Source organism: Sinocyclocheilus grahami, unplaced genomic scaffold, assembly GCF_001515645.1.
Source record: "Sinocyclocheilus grahami isolate Dianchi unplaced genomic scaffold, SAMN03320097.WGS_v1.1 scaffold493.1, whole genome shotgun sequence".
Lineage (NCBI taxonomy): Eukaryota > Metazoa > Chordata > Actinopteri > Cypriniformes > Cyprinidae > Sinocyclocheilus > Sinocyclocheilus grahami.
In genome coordinates, this window is record NW_015505672.1 from 120,775 (window position 1) to 137,843 (window position 17,069).

Sequence of the window (17,069 nt, forward strand, 5' to 3'; positions counted from 1 at the left end):
GTCATGCATGGTTGTACAGATTTTATAAGGATATTACAATAACAATATATTGTCAACAAAACATCCTGCAAGATGCCATGCATGCGAGTATGCAACACGCATATATACACAAAGACACACATACATCTGTATGAATCTCAACCCTCGTTCTTGTTTCTTGTATCCATATTTCATGCCTGCATTTCTTGCGTTGAATCGTCTTTTGTTTTGCATTCTCTAACCCAGAATCCAAAGGCCCTAAAGTGTTTCATATTTCACCACAGTGATCCAGTATTTAAAAAAGCTCCTTAAGGTCTTTTTTTTTGTCTTTTGCCTGTTAATTAATTCCATTCAATAAACGATTCCCTTTTGCCATAAACCCGCCACACAGTAACGATCAGTGTCACTTGTGCATTTGTTTTGTCTGAATTTAAATGCATTTAATTAATTTGATTTTGAATGCGTGTGTCTTTTGTTTTCTGTCTTTGGACTGGTTGTACTTACTATATGAAAGTGTGTGAACGTGAGATGTGCTTGTACGTACTTCCTGTTTGTGTTTTCATTTGATTCTGGTGATTGTTTGTTTTGTGTGTGTGTCGTTGTAGAGCGTTTCTCGACAGCTCTTGTCTTAGTTAAAGGCCCTTTCTCTTCTTTGTGATGTACTTGTTGCTTTAAAGGTGCATCTACCCAGAATTCCAATGACATAGAGCCTGAAAAACAGGTGGACGGCACTGTAAAGATGGCAGGCGTCATTGCGGGAATCCTCATGTTTGTCATCATTCTCCTGGGCGTTCTCCTCACCTTCAAACGCAGGTACTGCTTACACAAGCACACACACTTTTAGCTTAATTTTACAATGAATAATATGCTTTATGTATATGCAGTTGCTCATATTTGAATGTACAGTAGCTGAGGTGCTTTTCTTTTCAGAGGAATTTGAGGGTGTTAGTTAGCATTGCTTTTGACATAATCAGCTTTTGTGTCTCCTGGTGAAACATGCACACTGGCTTTCTTTCATTACATCACTTCCTCTCACCAACTTTACCACCCACCCCCCAACACACCCCCTCATGTCATTGTGCCTCACAAGAGCCCACCTCTTCCCGTAGTGTCTCTGCCGTCCCTGCCGCACACCGACACTCACACACCCTGCTCTCGTGCCTCATAGGTCTTTCCTCTAGTGTCTGTCTGTGGAACAGTTTATTTAGTGTAGGCATGAATTACGGGGGTGTTTGTCTGACCTGCTATTTAAGGTTCGAGCCCTTTAAATTGAGTCTAGACTAGAGTTTGTGGTAGATGGGATGAGGTTGAAAAGATCCTATCAGTGACAGAACGGTATATCAGCCATAATTTCTGTACTTGTGTAAGTGGTAGTTCCCTTATGTCAGTTACAAAATGTATCTGCAGTCTAAATATATAGATAGGCTATTACTAGGGATGTAACGATTAACCGCGAGCCGGTTGAAAATCGATTTAAATATGTGACGATTCAAATCGGTTGAGATGCTAAACAAAAATCGCGATTCAATTAGGGGTAGGAGTTTATATGAATGTATGTCTGAGGGGAACTTACTGTCTTTCGATGGTATTTTTTATTTTCCTCTTGCCTCTGTATAATGCATATTAAAGTTCATAAGTGCAGCGCTGCTTTGTTTACAGCGGAAACCAAGGAAATGCTTTAAGCGCCACCTGCTGGCAGAGAGTGAATCTGCATCTCATTCAGCTCGTCTGCTGTTTCGGTTTCATGCAGATACTTTTTATGCATAGTTTCACAAAACTGAAGTCAAACCATTCTGTTTTTGCTTCAAATTTCGAAATTATACAATGTAATTTAGATTAAAAACTGCTCATGTTGCATGTATGCAGCATTTTTGTTTGGATCATGATTAAAATGCGGGGGTTGCCTCTTAATTGTAAATGGAAAGAGCACAGACAAAGCCTTAGTTTGTTTATATGAAGATATTTATTTTATTTGTGTTACTTATTTATTTGATTTGGGGCTTGTTTTAAAATTTCAATATAGTTTTGTCATTTACATTTACATTATATTTAAAATTTTTTATTTAGCAGATGCTTTTATCCAAAGCGACTAACAAATGAGGACAATAGAAGCAATCAAAACCAACAAAAGAGCAATAATTTACAAGTGCTAAATTAGTATATTAGTATAGTGTTATATTTAAATTTCACAAAGAAACGTACAGTATTTTGTCCAAGCAATAATAAAAGGACACATTTAATTTATCATTTGTCTTAAATCTCATTTTGTAAAAAAAAAAAAAAATCATGAATTGAATCGAATCGTGAAACGAAAATCGTGAATCGAATCGAAACGTGAGTTGAGTGAATCGTTACATCCCTAGCTATTTCATAAGCTCTTTCTCTTTTTCTTTGTTAAAAAATATTTTAGTGAATTTTTACTAAATGTATGAAATAAGATAATTTAATATCAGAATTTTGATGTATGCTTGATTTTGAATTATTAAATTATTTATAATATATTGTCATTTTATTGGATATTTAAACATTTTAAAAAATGTAGTGTTTATGCATGTCTCATTTTTCATTATTAAATTTAATTATTTATATTATATTGCCATTATATTAGCCTTATAGATATTTTATGATAAATTCTTTCAGTTTTTTTTAAATAATTGACCATTTTCAGCAAATAATTTATGAAATAGGGTTATGCATGTTATATGCATGTCTCATTTTGCATTATTAAACTGAATAAATTATAATATATGGCATTATATTGGCCTTATAGGTATTTAATAATGAACTGTTTCCGTTTTTAAAACATTTACAGATTTTTTTTTATGAAATATTGTGTGAAATGTGGGTTAAATGCTCTTTTTACATTATTAAATTGAATTATTTATAATATATTATTATTATGGGCATTATATGGGCCATTGGCCATACTAAATACAGTATGCTACATTCATATCATATATTAGTTTGAGAATGTAAGCAAGTTTTGTTTTTTGTTTTTCTTACCAAGTACAACTGCTTTCTGCTGTATGCAGTGGTGCTTCACAAACATTGGAACTATGTGTCTGATATTAATTAACGTGATTTTATTTATCACAGAAAACCTGGAGGTAAACAGAATTTTATTCTAAAATGTGTATGTAGATTTTCTAGTGGTCATGACAACAGTAATTCATCAAATGATGGAGAAGAGCATTATAGCTAGGCACATATCCAGACACGTGCTGTAGTTAAGCATACTTTCTGCAATTCAAAGAGCCAATGTAAGTGTATATACTGATGTTGTAAGTCCTAGTAGAGTATGACAGAATGGGAGAGTCGGCTGTATCCTCCAAAACCAAACACTCAGAAACGGCCTACAAGATGAGAAACTGTCATTGCACAATTACCTAATTTGCATAATTCAACTAAGTGCTAAAATCAAATACACCATCAGGGGATGCAATCATTGTCTGTGTGTGTGTGTGTGTGTGTGTGTGTGTGTGTTTTGTATGCAATCTCTGCATTAAACCACGACCGGAGAAAGTATTTTAACATCCAAAAAAACATGGATTACTACTTTGAGAACTGATGAAAATTTCTTGAAAATCATTTACTAATTTGCACATTGTGTAACATTAGAAGGACAATAGTGAATAACTATAGATCACACTCGAACCCCACTGTGACAAGCTATTCCTGTTTTTCATGGCATAGTTAAAGTTTGCACTCATGCTGCTTTCCTCAAATAGAAGATGAAGTTGACCACGTCTAAATGCATATTAACCTAAAGCTAGGAGTTTCTCATTTGTTTTTTAACCCGTTTGATTGTTCACAAGGGCATAGGTGATAACCGGGACCTTAGAGTGAGCGGCACATTGCCTATAAAAGCCACAGTCAGAAATACAATAGTGGTTAAAACCACCAGCTAAATCAATAAGCTCTAATTACCATGGATTGTAAAGGAGAGCCTGACAGCACCATTGTTAATGCGTCACTCTCTGGAGCAGCGTGAACTGAAACTTAATGATAGATCTCGCTATTAAACGAGCGGGAATCAAAAGGTTAGCCGTGAATGGCCTTGGTAGGTGCTCATCTTCCACAGTCGATGGAGGAAAGGCACTTCTGCTATTCATAAGGCAGAAACTTGGGGCTTGAATATTACAATAATAGCTTGTGCTTTTTTGTCATTTTTCTGATGTGTAGGAGTCATAGCGGCGGAAGTTATATGCAAATTTAAAGAGTTCCTCAAGTCTGGATTCACACAAATAGCTCAGACTGTGGTTGGTTTGAAAACCTACTGAGCTGCTTCGCTGTCTGCTATCTATATAGGCAGCTACCTTTTAAGATAGTCATTTAGAGTTCATGTTTATGTGTTGCTGAGTTAGCAAGTCCAAACTAAGAAACACAAAAATACATATTGCATGCACATACACTCTTAAAAATAAAGATGCTTCAAAAGGTTCTTCAAGCGATGCCATAGAAGAACCATTTTTGGTTCCACAAAGAACATGTGTGTGTGTGTGTGTGTGTGTGTGTGTGTTACTTAACCTCTAGACTCATACCCTGTCTTTTATTTCTCCTCCTCTGGGCTACGTCTGCTAGAGAAATCCACACCTGGAGAACTCTAAGTGTGGGGTATTGTATGTTTAATTCTAGCCACAGCACGCATCCTGAGCCCATTCACACACCATTTACTTTTATTTGATACAATTTGTGTCATGTTATACACGTTTATTTATTTATTTTTTTATAGTTGGTTTTTGTCATTCACATTTTGGCACATGCACGGAAACTATCATCTTGATTTGTTTGTATTAGTGATTAAATAAAGCTGTGTTCCCAAACCTGATGAGCTGCCTTGCTGCCTACTGCCTACTTAGCCACCTGCTGTCTTAAAGAATGGACTTATTTGGAGGGCTGTACATATGCAGAAACTATAAATAAATAAATAAATAAAAACTTGTATATTTACTCATAGCTCACAGAATGTGAGACATAACTTATTTTAGGAGAATGTACCATGCAATACTCTAATAAGCCTAAAAATAGCACAATATTGAGTCAAATTTAAGCTTATTAATATATTTTTATTGCATTGTCAAGTTTAGGATTGCATTGAATGTATCATGATTTTCAATGTCATGATCGCAGTGAAAGAAATAAATCCAAAATGATGATAAAATCGACTATGCAAAAAAAAATCTTGATTATTATTAGCATATAAATACATAAAATAAATATATATGAAAAATATATGAATATGAAGGTATACTTCGTGATAATGGAAGTGTGCTAATGTATGCTGAATTTAATTGAAAGTGGATGTATTGCAGTATACAGTACATTCAATGCAATCCCAAAATACATCATGAGCTCAGTAAAAATAAATAAATGAAATTTCCAATGCAAGATGAATAATAGTGAATATTAAAAATCATTTTTTCGTGACGTTAATGTGTGTGTATGTGCGTGTGTGAGTGTGTGTTACTTAACCTCTAGACTCATACCCTGTCTTTTATTTCTCCTCCTCTGGGCTACGTCTGCTAGAGAAATCCACACCTGGAGAACTCTAAGTGTGGGGTATTGTATGTTTAATTCTAGCCACAGCACGCATCCTGAGCCCATTCACACACCATTTACTTTTATTTGATACAATTTGTGTCATGTTATACACGTTTATTTATTTATTTTTTTATAGTTGGTTTTTGTCATTCACATTTTGGCACATGCACGGAAACTATCATCTTGATTTGTTTGTATTAGTGATTAAATAAAGCTGTGTTCCCAAACCTGATGAGCTGCCTTGCTGCCTACTGCCTACTTAGCCACCTGCTGTCTTAAAGAATGGACTTATTTGGAGGGCTGTACATATGCAGAAACTATAAATAAATAAATAAATAAAAACTTGTATATTTACTCATAGCTCACAGAATGTGAGACATAACTTATTTTAGGAGAATGTACCATGCAATACTCTAATAAGCCTAAAAATAGCACAATATTGAGTCAAATTTAAGCTTATTAATATATTTTTATTGCATTGTCAAGTTTAGGATTGCATTGAATGTATCATGATTTTCAATGTCATGATCGCAGTGAAAGAAATAAATCCAAAATGATGATAAAATCGACTATGCAAAAAAAAATCTTGATTATTATTAGCATATAAATACATAAAATAAATATATATGAAAAATATATGAATATGAAGGTATACTTCGTGATAATGGAAGTGTGCTAATGTATGCTGAATTTAATTGAAAGTGGTTGTATTGCAGTATACAGTACATTCAATGCAATCCCAAAATACATCATGAGCTCAGTAAAAATAAATAAATGAAATTTCCAATGCAAGATGAATAATAGTGAATATTAAAAATCATTGTATTTCAGTATACATTCAAAGCAATCCCTAAATGCATAATGAAAATTTAATCAGACTGGAATAGACGACAGAAGAAAATTTTTGAAGAGAAGGATACATCAAGGATTGGTCAAAAGCAAGGAATCTTACATGGCAGCATCTGTTGAGCGTCTATGATGCCTTAAAATGCTGTCTCTGTTGGCAGTTTACTAGGTTTTGGAACAGAGCAATAGTGGTTATTGGTGTTAATTGTGAAAGTATTACGCTTTTGCTCGCTATCAATGTGGCCTGTGTTTAATGTGCTTTTTTCTGCATTCTCACTCTTATTTTTTAATTGCTTGTTGTTGTGCATTGTCACTGTTAAATGTTAGAGAAATCTGCAGTGATTTGTGCCGGGAAATTTAAGGGCGGTTCAAATGTCACTACATTACCATATTAAAATAAGTTTAATTTCCGCAGCGAATCCCGTTGCCTGTTAGATCACCTTCTCATAAATAGCATTAGCATATGTCCCATGTTGCAACAATTACAGTAAAAAGGGCACTTCATTCGCTCAGAGAGTGGCTTCAAATGACACTTTATACTGCAATCTGGGCTAGCTGGTAATTATTCCTCTTTAATAATGTCACAACCCTGCCTCATGTGCCACACTACGCCGTTAAGCTAATATGTTATGTTCATGAAGGCAAAGGGTGATTACACCCACGCCAAGACACCTACACAACCAACTGTATAGAGGATTTAGCTTAAAGCTCCGAGGTTGCCAGGTCTTTTCTGTAATCTTACCAAATCCACACAACTGCAGCATTACTGAGAACACATTATAATGTCAGTGCTTAAGGTCGTTTGGCTTTAATTACAGAGGGCATCAGTAACAGGTAAACGATTTATGGTTTATGGTACGTTTTCGCATCGGAATTGCATAGGCTGTAAAGTAGCTCTTCGGATTATGGAACCAGAAACCGATGCGTTGTAGGTTTTCTTTTCAGCCTGTTAAATAGAATGTTGTAGCACCATAAATCGATATTAAAAAAGGTCTCTTTGAAATCCTTTAACATAACAGCACTGAAATATTCATAGCAAAATTCCATAAGCTGAAATGCATCAGCCCCTTTTAATAGCAATTTGTATTTCAAGGTACTGATGTGGAAGCACTGACTTGTTGGAAATTCTTATTCATCTTTAAAGGGGTCATAAACTTTATTATTTTATTTCATAAAATAAAAATGTTTATCATGTAGCCCCTGTTTTTCATTTTCCTGAAAAACAATGATAATGTGGGAAATTTACTAAAAGATTTAAATGTCCAGTTTTTTGGCTTTCAGGAACATCATCTTTACAGACTCTTTGTGACAGATCCATAAAACGGTCCATGCTGAAATGATCTGCCGCTGTTCCACATGAACGGTTAAAATACCTTGTTAAAAATAAACCTTCCTCACATTGGGATCGTTCATTTGCATAGAATCCTGAAAGATGGAGGTAGATTTGACTTTTCATGACATGAACTCTTAAAATACCTTCAATCAGATATCCTGGTTTTGGATCCATTTTGCTTTTTTAACATGAAGCCAGAAGTGCATACGTGAATTTATCTGATTCCAGATCAGAGCTCCAATGCTAAGAGATCTTATGAGGTGTAGGTATATTATGTGAAATATAGTGGCTTATGATTGGCCCTGCTGATAATAGTCGGATGTGATGATTCAGTGTGTAATCATATGCATAGGCAGCACAGCTATTACACAAAGTGTTGGTCTATTTCTCCCTCAGTCAGCATTACGATAGAGCGATGAGGGAGTCGATCTTGAACAGAGTTTCGTTCGGACACTACTCAGTCCCAGACCATTAAACACACATACGCACACACACCGAAAGAGTGCAGTATGGCCCTGCACTCAACACACGGCAGTGAAGCTCTTGGTTTCGATCGATGACAGACCTAGACTTAAAGCAATTTGACATAAATAATAGATGCTTGCTATAGGAGGGCAATGTTATAGAATAACACATCGAGAGAGAGAGAGAGACAGAAAGAGATAATTTAGTAAAATGGTTCATAAGAAAGTATCATAGTTTTTTTCTATATAGTACAATCAGATATGTGTTCAATCATTTTATTATTTGAAGTATCTTAGAGTGCCATGCAAATACAGACATAAATTGTTACTATATTCAGGTACATATTACGGCAGTAATTTTATTTTGGACATTTACAAAGGGTTAAATCATGTTTTTGCACATGTACCATTCTATTATATTCTTGGAGTGCCATGTAAATATGTGAGCATCAAGTACTGTAGTGTATAGCAGTGTTGGGAAGGTTACTTTGGAAATGTAATAGGTTACAGATTACAAAATAATAGGTTACCCTATTTAAAATGTAATAGTAGTGTCACTTTTTTAATTACTTTATTAAAGTAACTGATTACTTTTGATTACTTTTCTAAATTTCTAATGAATGTTTATTTGTAACTGTTAATCATTTTCAAACATTTACACCATGCAGGGTTAACCTTACAGTAGTGCTCAACCCGGTCAGACTTTCAAAATCCTTCATCACTTGAATTAAGATGATCAAATTTGAACACATCCACCACAAAATCAGACTTTAGTACCGCCTTTTACTTTGAGATTGATCTGAAGTACAATGCAGATTTAAAATCATAAGAAATAGTTAAGATAAGACATAGTTAATAGATAAGAAATCTTTGCATAACTACAGGAAACACTGCATCTAACAAAAAGAATCATAAATAAAAGCATATACATCAACTCATATACGGTTATCTAATAAGCATGTGTCCTATTCTGTGTACTAAACTCCTGAAACATTGGTGTCTCTTTGTATATGATATGATGATAATTTTCTCAAAATAAGTAAAATGCTCATGAAGTGACTAGAGCAGTTCTAGAGATTATGTTTTTGTGTTCATGTACTCATATATTGAGACGGCAGAGGCTGGAAACACCGCGAGCTTCAGTAGGCCTATATGTAGTAAATGAAACTGCATGTCTGCGCCATTAATTTCCACGAGGGGCGGAATGGGAAAAAAAATTCAGGCCGGGAAATCTCACACTCATACACCCACAACAAATTCTGAAACATGGACAACCCTATTTTTTTGTATGGACCTCACATAAAAAAGGTTTAAATCCTTATGTTTGACATGCAAAATAATTAAAAGTTCTCTCCTGAACTGCACCTTCACTTCCATTTTTCTTTTCAGTCTCTTTATTTTGCCCTGATATCTATCTCTCTCATGACTTTAATAATCAAGATTTAACAAAACTATACTTTCTAAATTGCCTACATGTCAAAATGAGTACATCACTACAATATCTTTATAGAAAAATCCTAATACTGAACATGAGTCATGTTTTTCCCTTACAAAAATACAATGCTTTTATTATAGTAAAAGTACAGTAACCATGTTTTGTTTTTTTTGGTAAATGGATTACCATTTGTATTTATTTTTACTACAAATGCCATTTAGTGCCAGTGTAGCAAAAAACATGGTTAATTTGTGTTTGCCATGGTTTAACAATAGTAACCATTGTCTTTGGATTTATAGTAAAATCGTCGTTAATTTTCATAAGGGTTGTGTTGTTGTATGCCCCTGCTCCCCCTAAACCTATTATAAAATATGATTATTTGTCTGCTAAATGACTACTGTAACATTACAATAGATAATAATGATGTCCTTTATACAGTATTTTGAGTGATGACTGATGAGCAATGGGCTGCTGCTGCTTAACTATAAGTAAACAAAGACAAAACTACAACAGCATATTTACAGATGAAACTGACTTGCACTTGAAACCCTGAACAGTAGTTTTGCTTCTCTGCTCCACCTGTGCGCTTTCACAATCCACTCCATTCTCTCTCTCACATTGATTACTTTGATCCAAACCGTTTGGCGCAGGCGCGGAGAGCGAGCGAGCCGAAGCATTGCCATGACTAACCTATTCATGATTTATTAGAGATTTAATTATCGAATGGCGAATTCGGAAATAATCGCTTTAGTACATTCGGCAGGCAATTATACAATAATAATATTAAAATAGCGGGGCAAATCGGCTGCCAGGCCACCGGGAATTGTCCCGGTTCTCCCGATGGCCAGTCCGCGCCTGATTCCAACAGACATGCAGAACGTGCAGGATTCATATATTGTCTTTTTGCGGCTTAATATTCACAGACACTAGTCCATATCACGTTTTGATTCAAGTGTACTGACCTACTTTTGATTTATTCATCTAAAATGTGGCATATTCCATCCGCGTTAGGCTATAGGAATTCAGTTTTTATGACTGGATTCTACGAACCAGTCTGTGTTTTCCTCAATTAAATCTGAATGTGGATGTGTGTAAATATTCAAATGTAATCCCCTTTGTAATCGTTAACATTTTCATAAGTAACTGTAATTTACTTACACATTTTTTTCTTAGTAACTGTAACTGATTACAGTTACATTTATTTTGTAATTAAATTACGTAACGCCGTTACATGTAACTAGTTATTCCCCAACACTGGTATATAGCAAAGTACCATGGTGTTGCCATGTGATAGCATTACTTTAATGGTAGTACCAGTTTGTATGTGTACTTTTCTCATTTTGTCTCTCATAGTTGAGGTATACCTATGATGAAAATTACAGGCCTCTCTCATCTTTTTAAGTGGGAGAACTTGCACAATTGGTGGCTGACTAAATACTTTTTTGCCCCACTGTATGTGTATGTGTGAATAGCTTATTCTGACATCCTCAGAAATAAAAATAATTAACGATAGTGTATATACAGTATATCAATTTCAAACATTTTAGTTCCTCAAAAGAAATAATTTTTCTCAGGCTCCTATGTTTAGGTTCAGTAATGTTACTTTAATGGCAGTGTATAGGTCCTTTTTATGCCATTAAAGTGAAATAAATGAGCATAAATATAGGAGCTTGATAAAAATGCTAAATTTAGATGAAAATTTCAGATGGCACTTAGAGGCTTTTGCATCTGAACTCTTCATATATAAATGTTAGATTTTACACACACACACACGCACACACACACACACACATGCATATATTCCATATACACACATATACATATATTTACTTGCATGAAATAATCATTTTTAGTTCCTCAGAAGAAATATAGAAATGTGTCTGTGTATATTTATATAAAAATTATTTTGAGATAAATTTTGGGTTAGTCATAATTAGTTTTATATAAATGCAGCAGAAATCATTGGCATGTCCTGATTTATATTGGTGGGTGTGAATGTGTGAGTCTATCCATGTGTGCACACTTCTACATGCTTGTCAGCCGATTGTGCGTATGCTTTCAAGCCTGAATGGATGAATGATAAATTTTATAATCTAATAAACCACGCTGTCTCATTTACAGTCATTAGCGGAAATAAAGTTGTATGAAGTCTTTGGCACTTTGTTAAACAAACCAACCTTTTGTCAAGTTCTGAACCCTTTCTCTTACCCCGTCTTTCTCCCATGTAAAGTGGCAGTACAGGCATGTAACATCACTGTGGGTATCACACTTTCTCCTCACACCAGAAGTGCGTCTCGTTTCAGGAATGATGATAAATCACGGGAGAGCCCAAAAAATAATAAAGAGGCCACTTATGCTGCGAGCTCCTCGCAGTTCTACTCTATTAATATTTATGGCCACCTTCGCCCGCCGTGGTGCTCTTCACTTCGCTCTCTTTTATTAATATCATCAGAACAATGTCAGCAGGCCATTTTAAAGGGCCATTGAGATGAAATGGCCAAAGATGGATGCCCCCACTGCATATGCATGCCGCCGAACGCATCGACCGTCTGCATCTGTTTTAGCACCGTCAGCCCATTGCAAAACACATTTTCCATAACAGCCCATATCCAAACTGTGTTTTTATTGCCTACAGAGAAGTCACAGGGTCATTAAATATATTTACTTTGGTGCTGCTTTAGCGATAAAGCGAGCAGTTAGGGTGCTATAGGTTGCTTTTATGATACACAAAGCGAGAATTTAGTGTTTTTGTGACTTAATGCAGCTCTGTGTGCCAAAGAGTAACTCTGACAGGCTAATGCATGGTTATTCGGCTTTGTATTATTGTAACGGTTTGTGCAAAGTGGCAGGTTTTGAAGATTATTTGTAGTGCGAAAAACATGTTAATAACTCTGGCTAGTATATGGTTTCTTTAGCAGGTTCATTCATGATGGAAAAATTTGATAACTCGGGCTGAACCATGATTACTTTGGCGTTTTTTTAATTTTTCTATTTATTTTTGTAATGGTTTGCGCAATTTTTTTTAAGTATATTTGATGGATATTTAAAAAAAAATTATATTAATATATACAGTATATCTATATATATATATATTTTTTTTTTTTATTAATAAAAAGTTTATATTAATTTCCAACTTATTTAATTTATATTTATTTATTGATATTATTCATTTATATGATCATAAAGGTTTGACTAAAATGGCAAAATTTGAAATTTTTTTGTCAATTATTAGCATGAAAATCATGCTAATAACTAATACATTGTTACTTTAGTAGGTTCATTTCCATGTAAAGATTTACACAAAGTGGCAAGTTTGAAGTTCATTTGTAAATTGTAAAAAAACAAAGAACGCACCTTGTGGAAGATATGTTTCAGAAGAGCGATGAAAAGCAGTGAGCGCAGTCAGGAAGCAGACGGCCACAAAGTCACTAATTGACAACTTTGCTTGCATGTCATCACCAATATTACAGTTAATCGAATCGCCATTAACAGACACCATCTGGTCTTTATTATGGTATCAGGCTGCTATCGCTGTCCTAGCTTGCTGTATGTCACCTCCTCTCGTCTTTACCTGGAAGGAACCGGTCCACAGAGACGTCAGCGCTGAGACACTGATGACAAGGCCTCATTTTGGAGTAGCACATGCATGATGTGTTCGCCAACTGCTTTTGGTGTCTCTTGTCCTCCTACTTTCTCTTTCTGTCTCTGATAAGCTCATAACAGAGAACAGAGCTACAACATGTCTGTGAAACACCCACCATTCCTGTCCATCTCTTTAGCTGTCCAAACACACACTCCCACCAGTACAGGTATATAGACTATTCCTTCTTTTTGTTCTCCTTCACACATTTTTTTTTTCACTTGAAGGGGAGCCAGATGTGCTGTTTCATACATTTCATTTATTGTTTAATTATCTTTTTTTTTTACAGACTTACTATTCCTAACTATTACTGATGCAAGGCCACTTGCTAACCTAAATTTACAGCCTCAGGTAGCAGAAATCCAAAGCATAGCTATATGAAGCTGCATTGCATTTTCTTGTCTAAATAAAACGTTATGTGGTCAGCATGTAACAGTGGCAAGTTTTACTATTTTTATCATTAAACATCTCTTTGTTTACAATACTGATCACTAATCAATGTGTTTGTCCTTTTTTGGTTCCTTTTTTATTTTGTTTTAATTTATTTTATTGTATTTTTTTTATTATAAAATAAAATTTTATTATTTTCATATTTTTATATTTCTATATTTTAATGATTATATTTTAATTTGCATTTTAAAATTTTTTAATATCCTTTACATTTTACATTTTATTTCATTTTTATGTTCATATTTGTTATTTTATTATATTAAATGGTCAAATATTTGAAATTTTTTGTTGTTGTTTTTTTTTTTTTGTTGGATCACTAATCAATGTGTTTGTCCTTTTTTGGTTCCTTTTTTATTTTGTTTTAATTTATTTTATTGTATTTTTTTTATTATAAAATAAAATTTTATTATTTTCATATTTTTATATTTCTATATTTTAATGATTATATTTTAATTTGCATTTTTAAATTTTTTTATATCGTTTACATTTTACATTTTATTTCATTTTTATGTTCATATTTGTTATTTTATTATATTAAATGGTCAAATATTTGAAATTTGTTGTTGTTGTTTTTTTTTTTTTTTTGTTGTTCTTATCTTGCTGCTCCAGAAGAAATGCATATTCCTACTCTTATTACCTGTAAGTAGCATTAAATACAGAACATAACCAACAATCCTTGTTTAAGTTTATCATTTCCTAATACCATTTTCTACTAAGTACTTTTAACAATTCCTGAGAAATATTATAAAACCTCCTTTGTTCATTAGAAGAAAAAAGTGAGAGAATGAATTAAATGAAAGTTAATGTTAAGTGACAATTAATCTTAGTACCAAATCTAACTTTGCCATGGCGAACAAAGCTTTTTGAAATGAAGACAAGTTCAATTTGAAATAAACTCTTGAGTCAGTATTATACTTCATCACACTTTGCTCCAATGCTTTAACATCACAGTACTTCCATTTTCTAGCAAAACAGTCGATACTGACCCATAAACCATCTTGTGCGCTATATACCTACAAGTTTTTCCGATTGCTTTGAAACATTAGCAGGCCCAGTTATAAATTGCCCTCATGTGCACATAAATTGATGTTGCTCCACTGTTATCTTATTATTATAGACTATTGCTAGTTCAGCTCAAATCCCTTTGGTCTGCGGACTCCCCCTCGACTTTTTATTACTTTTTCCGTTACGCTTAAACTATTCACTATTACCTCTACGGTTATGTCTGCCTCAGCATTTTACTGCACGGGATTCTTTCATTTGCACTGTGTGCAACAGAGGATAGCTGCAGGATGTTTACCTCACGCGTTAAAGGATTTAAAAGCTCAGGTTCACAGTCGGACTACTATGTGCATTCTCACCACTCTCTCCCCGCTCCTGAAATATAGATGAAAGTAGAAACACAACCAGGAGGAGCCCCTTCAAAAGGATATCATCTGAGAGGGCATAGACAGACAGCTACAGGCTAAAGCTAACCATGACGAGAGAGCGAGTCATTCTCATATTCAGCTGGGTTATGTTATGGACATGACTGAGTGTGGTTTTCAGCATGCATGTTCAGATTTAGTAAAGCGATCAGTGTGCATCTTCACTTTTGTCCTTGCACTTACAAACTGAAACAGCAAGATAGGAAAGATATTTTGACTTCCAATAAATCATATAATGATAAAATAATGATTAAAAACTTCCAGTTTGTAAATGTGTGCAAATTAACACTCGCCAAGTGCCAAATGTGAGTAAAAATCAGCGTTGGCAAGTGTATGAAACAGTGTTACTCGCCAGTTGGCCAGTAAGTTTTTTTTATTAATTCTAACCATGCCTGAGAACATGATATGGTTTAGTTTGATTATCAAATCGCAAAGACTGTACTGTAATTATATAAATTTATAATCTAATGTGCCGCATTGTGAACTTTTCACTGTGTTTTCAGGGTCGCAGAGCGGCTCGGTTCGCAGTACATGCTGCTCCACACAAACACAATCTCTGTAAGTGCTGTGAGTTTCAGTCGCTTATAACGTGCATTTGAAAATGCAACAGGACCCAAACATCTTCCCAAATTCATAATGAGTATCATTTATATATCTGTTGTCAATTAAAGGGATGCATTTCAAAAAATACATTTCCCTGCAGTTTTCTGCCAAACTAAAAGCTCTATGGTTTAACTGTTGAAAGCAAAGAAAAAAACATAAATACATAAATATTAAAAAGAATAATAATAATAATGAATGCACACAGAGTTTCATGGCTGGACAAAAAAATATTTATGGTCACAAAATTTTCTCAAGTCATCAGCCCTTGGCAGGTGTGGCAAAATGTTAGTTCCCCTTCGGGAACTCGAGCTGCGTCGGAAACGCTAGGGGAACGCCTTCAGCAATACCAAGCTCTGAATCATATGTGTAATCAGTCGAATCGATGGGCAGAACGTCAGAGGCGGGTGACGTCATAACCAGGAAGCTTTAAAAGCACGTGAGGTGCTAGCTTTCTGTCATTCAGCGAAGCTCTCTGTGTGTGTCGGTCACGATTTATGTTCTGTGAGTCTTATTTATTGTTGTCTGTCCAAAAGTTGCACAAGCATTCAAAATATAAGCTCCAGCAGAAAGAAAAGAAAAAGATGTCTAAACTAAAGACAAAAAAGGGCGAAAGCAGATCGCGTTACAGACTGTGTGTTCCTCCCTGCCCACGCTACATCACGAGTGGGGATACACACAGTTTGTGCGTGGTCTGCATGGGAGCGGAGCATGCGGCGTCGGCTCTCGAGAGGGCCGACTGTCCGCATTGTGAGCAGTTGCCACTGCGTTTGCTTCGCTCCCGGAAGGTTCTCTTTGAGGAGGGAGCCTTCACCAGCGTTCCTCACGGTGCTGGCCCCGCTTCCGCCGAGGCGGAGTGGCAGCTGCACTCGTGGGGTTCGCAGCTGGATCTGGTGGAGGGAATGGAGACGGGCGGGTCCCTATCTTCTTCCTTACCTGCCAGATCCACTGCCCGCTCGCTGGGATCGGAAGCCCGTTCTGCGGCTACTTCCCCCCGGAGATCGGGCTCGGCGCTTCTCCTATCTTCCTCCGAGGAGGTTGATGTGGAGAGCGTCGAAGATTCGCCCCCTCAATCCCCGCAATATGAGGAGCTAATGGAGGTAGTTACTCGTGCAGTTGCCAAGCTGAATATTGAGTGGCCAAGTCTCCCTCCGCGCCGGAGCCTGCCGTTTTTTCCCGATCTCCACACCGAGGTGTTGAGGTTGTGGAAGAAACCATTCTCGGCCCGCTTATTTGTCCCCGCTTCTGATTACTATGGAAATGTGGCGGGGTTGAGTGAATGCGGTTACAGAGCGATGCCCCGGGGTAGAGCAGACGCTTGCGAGCTATCTGTCACCCGGCGCGGCGTCGTCTC

The 17,069-nt window shown here is 35.6% G+C and overlaps 1 protein-coding gene across 1 annotated transcript in view; it reads left to right on the forward strand.

Moving 5' to 3' along the window:
* The window catches only part of LOC107554159 (receptor-type tyrosine-protein phosphatase T-like), a 157,988-nt gene that overhangs the window by 81,005 nt on the left and 59,914 nt on the right, over positions 1 to 17,069 (forward strand). The window contains exons 10-12 of the mRNA XM_016236584.1: positions 657 to 792; positions 4,561 to 4,593; positions 14,298 to 14,327. Coding sequence (XP_016092070.1) covers positions 657 to 792; positions 4,561 to 4,593; positions 14,298 to 14,327 — 199 coding nt within the window. The remainder of the gene's footprint in view (positions 1 to 656; positions 793 to 4,560; positions 4,594 to 14,297; positions 14,328 to 17,069) is intronic.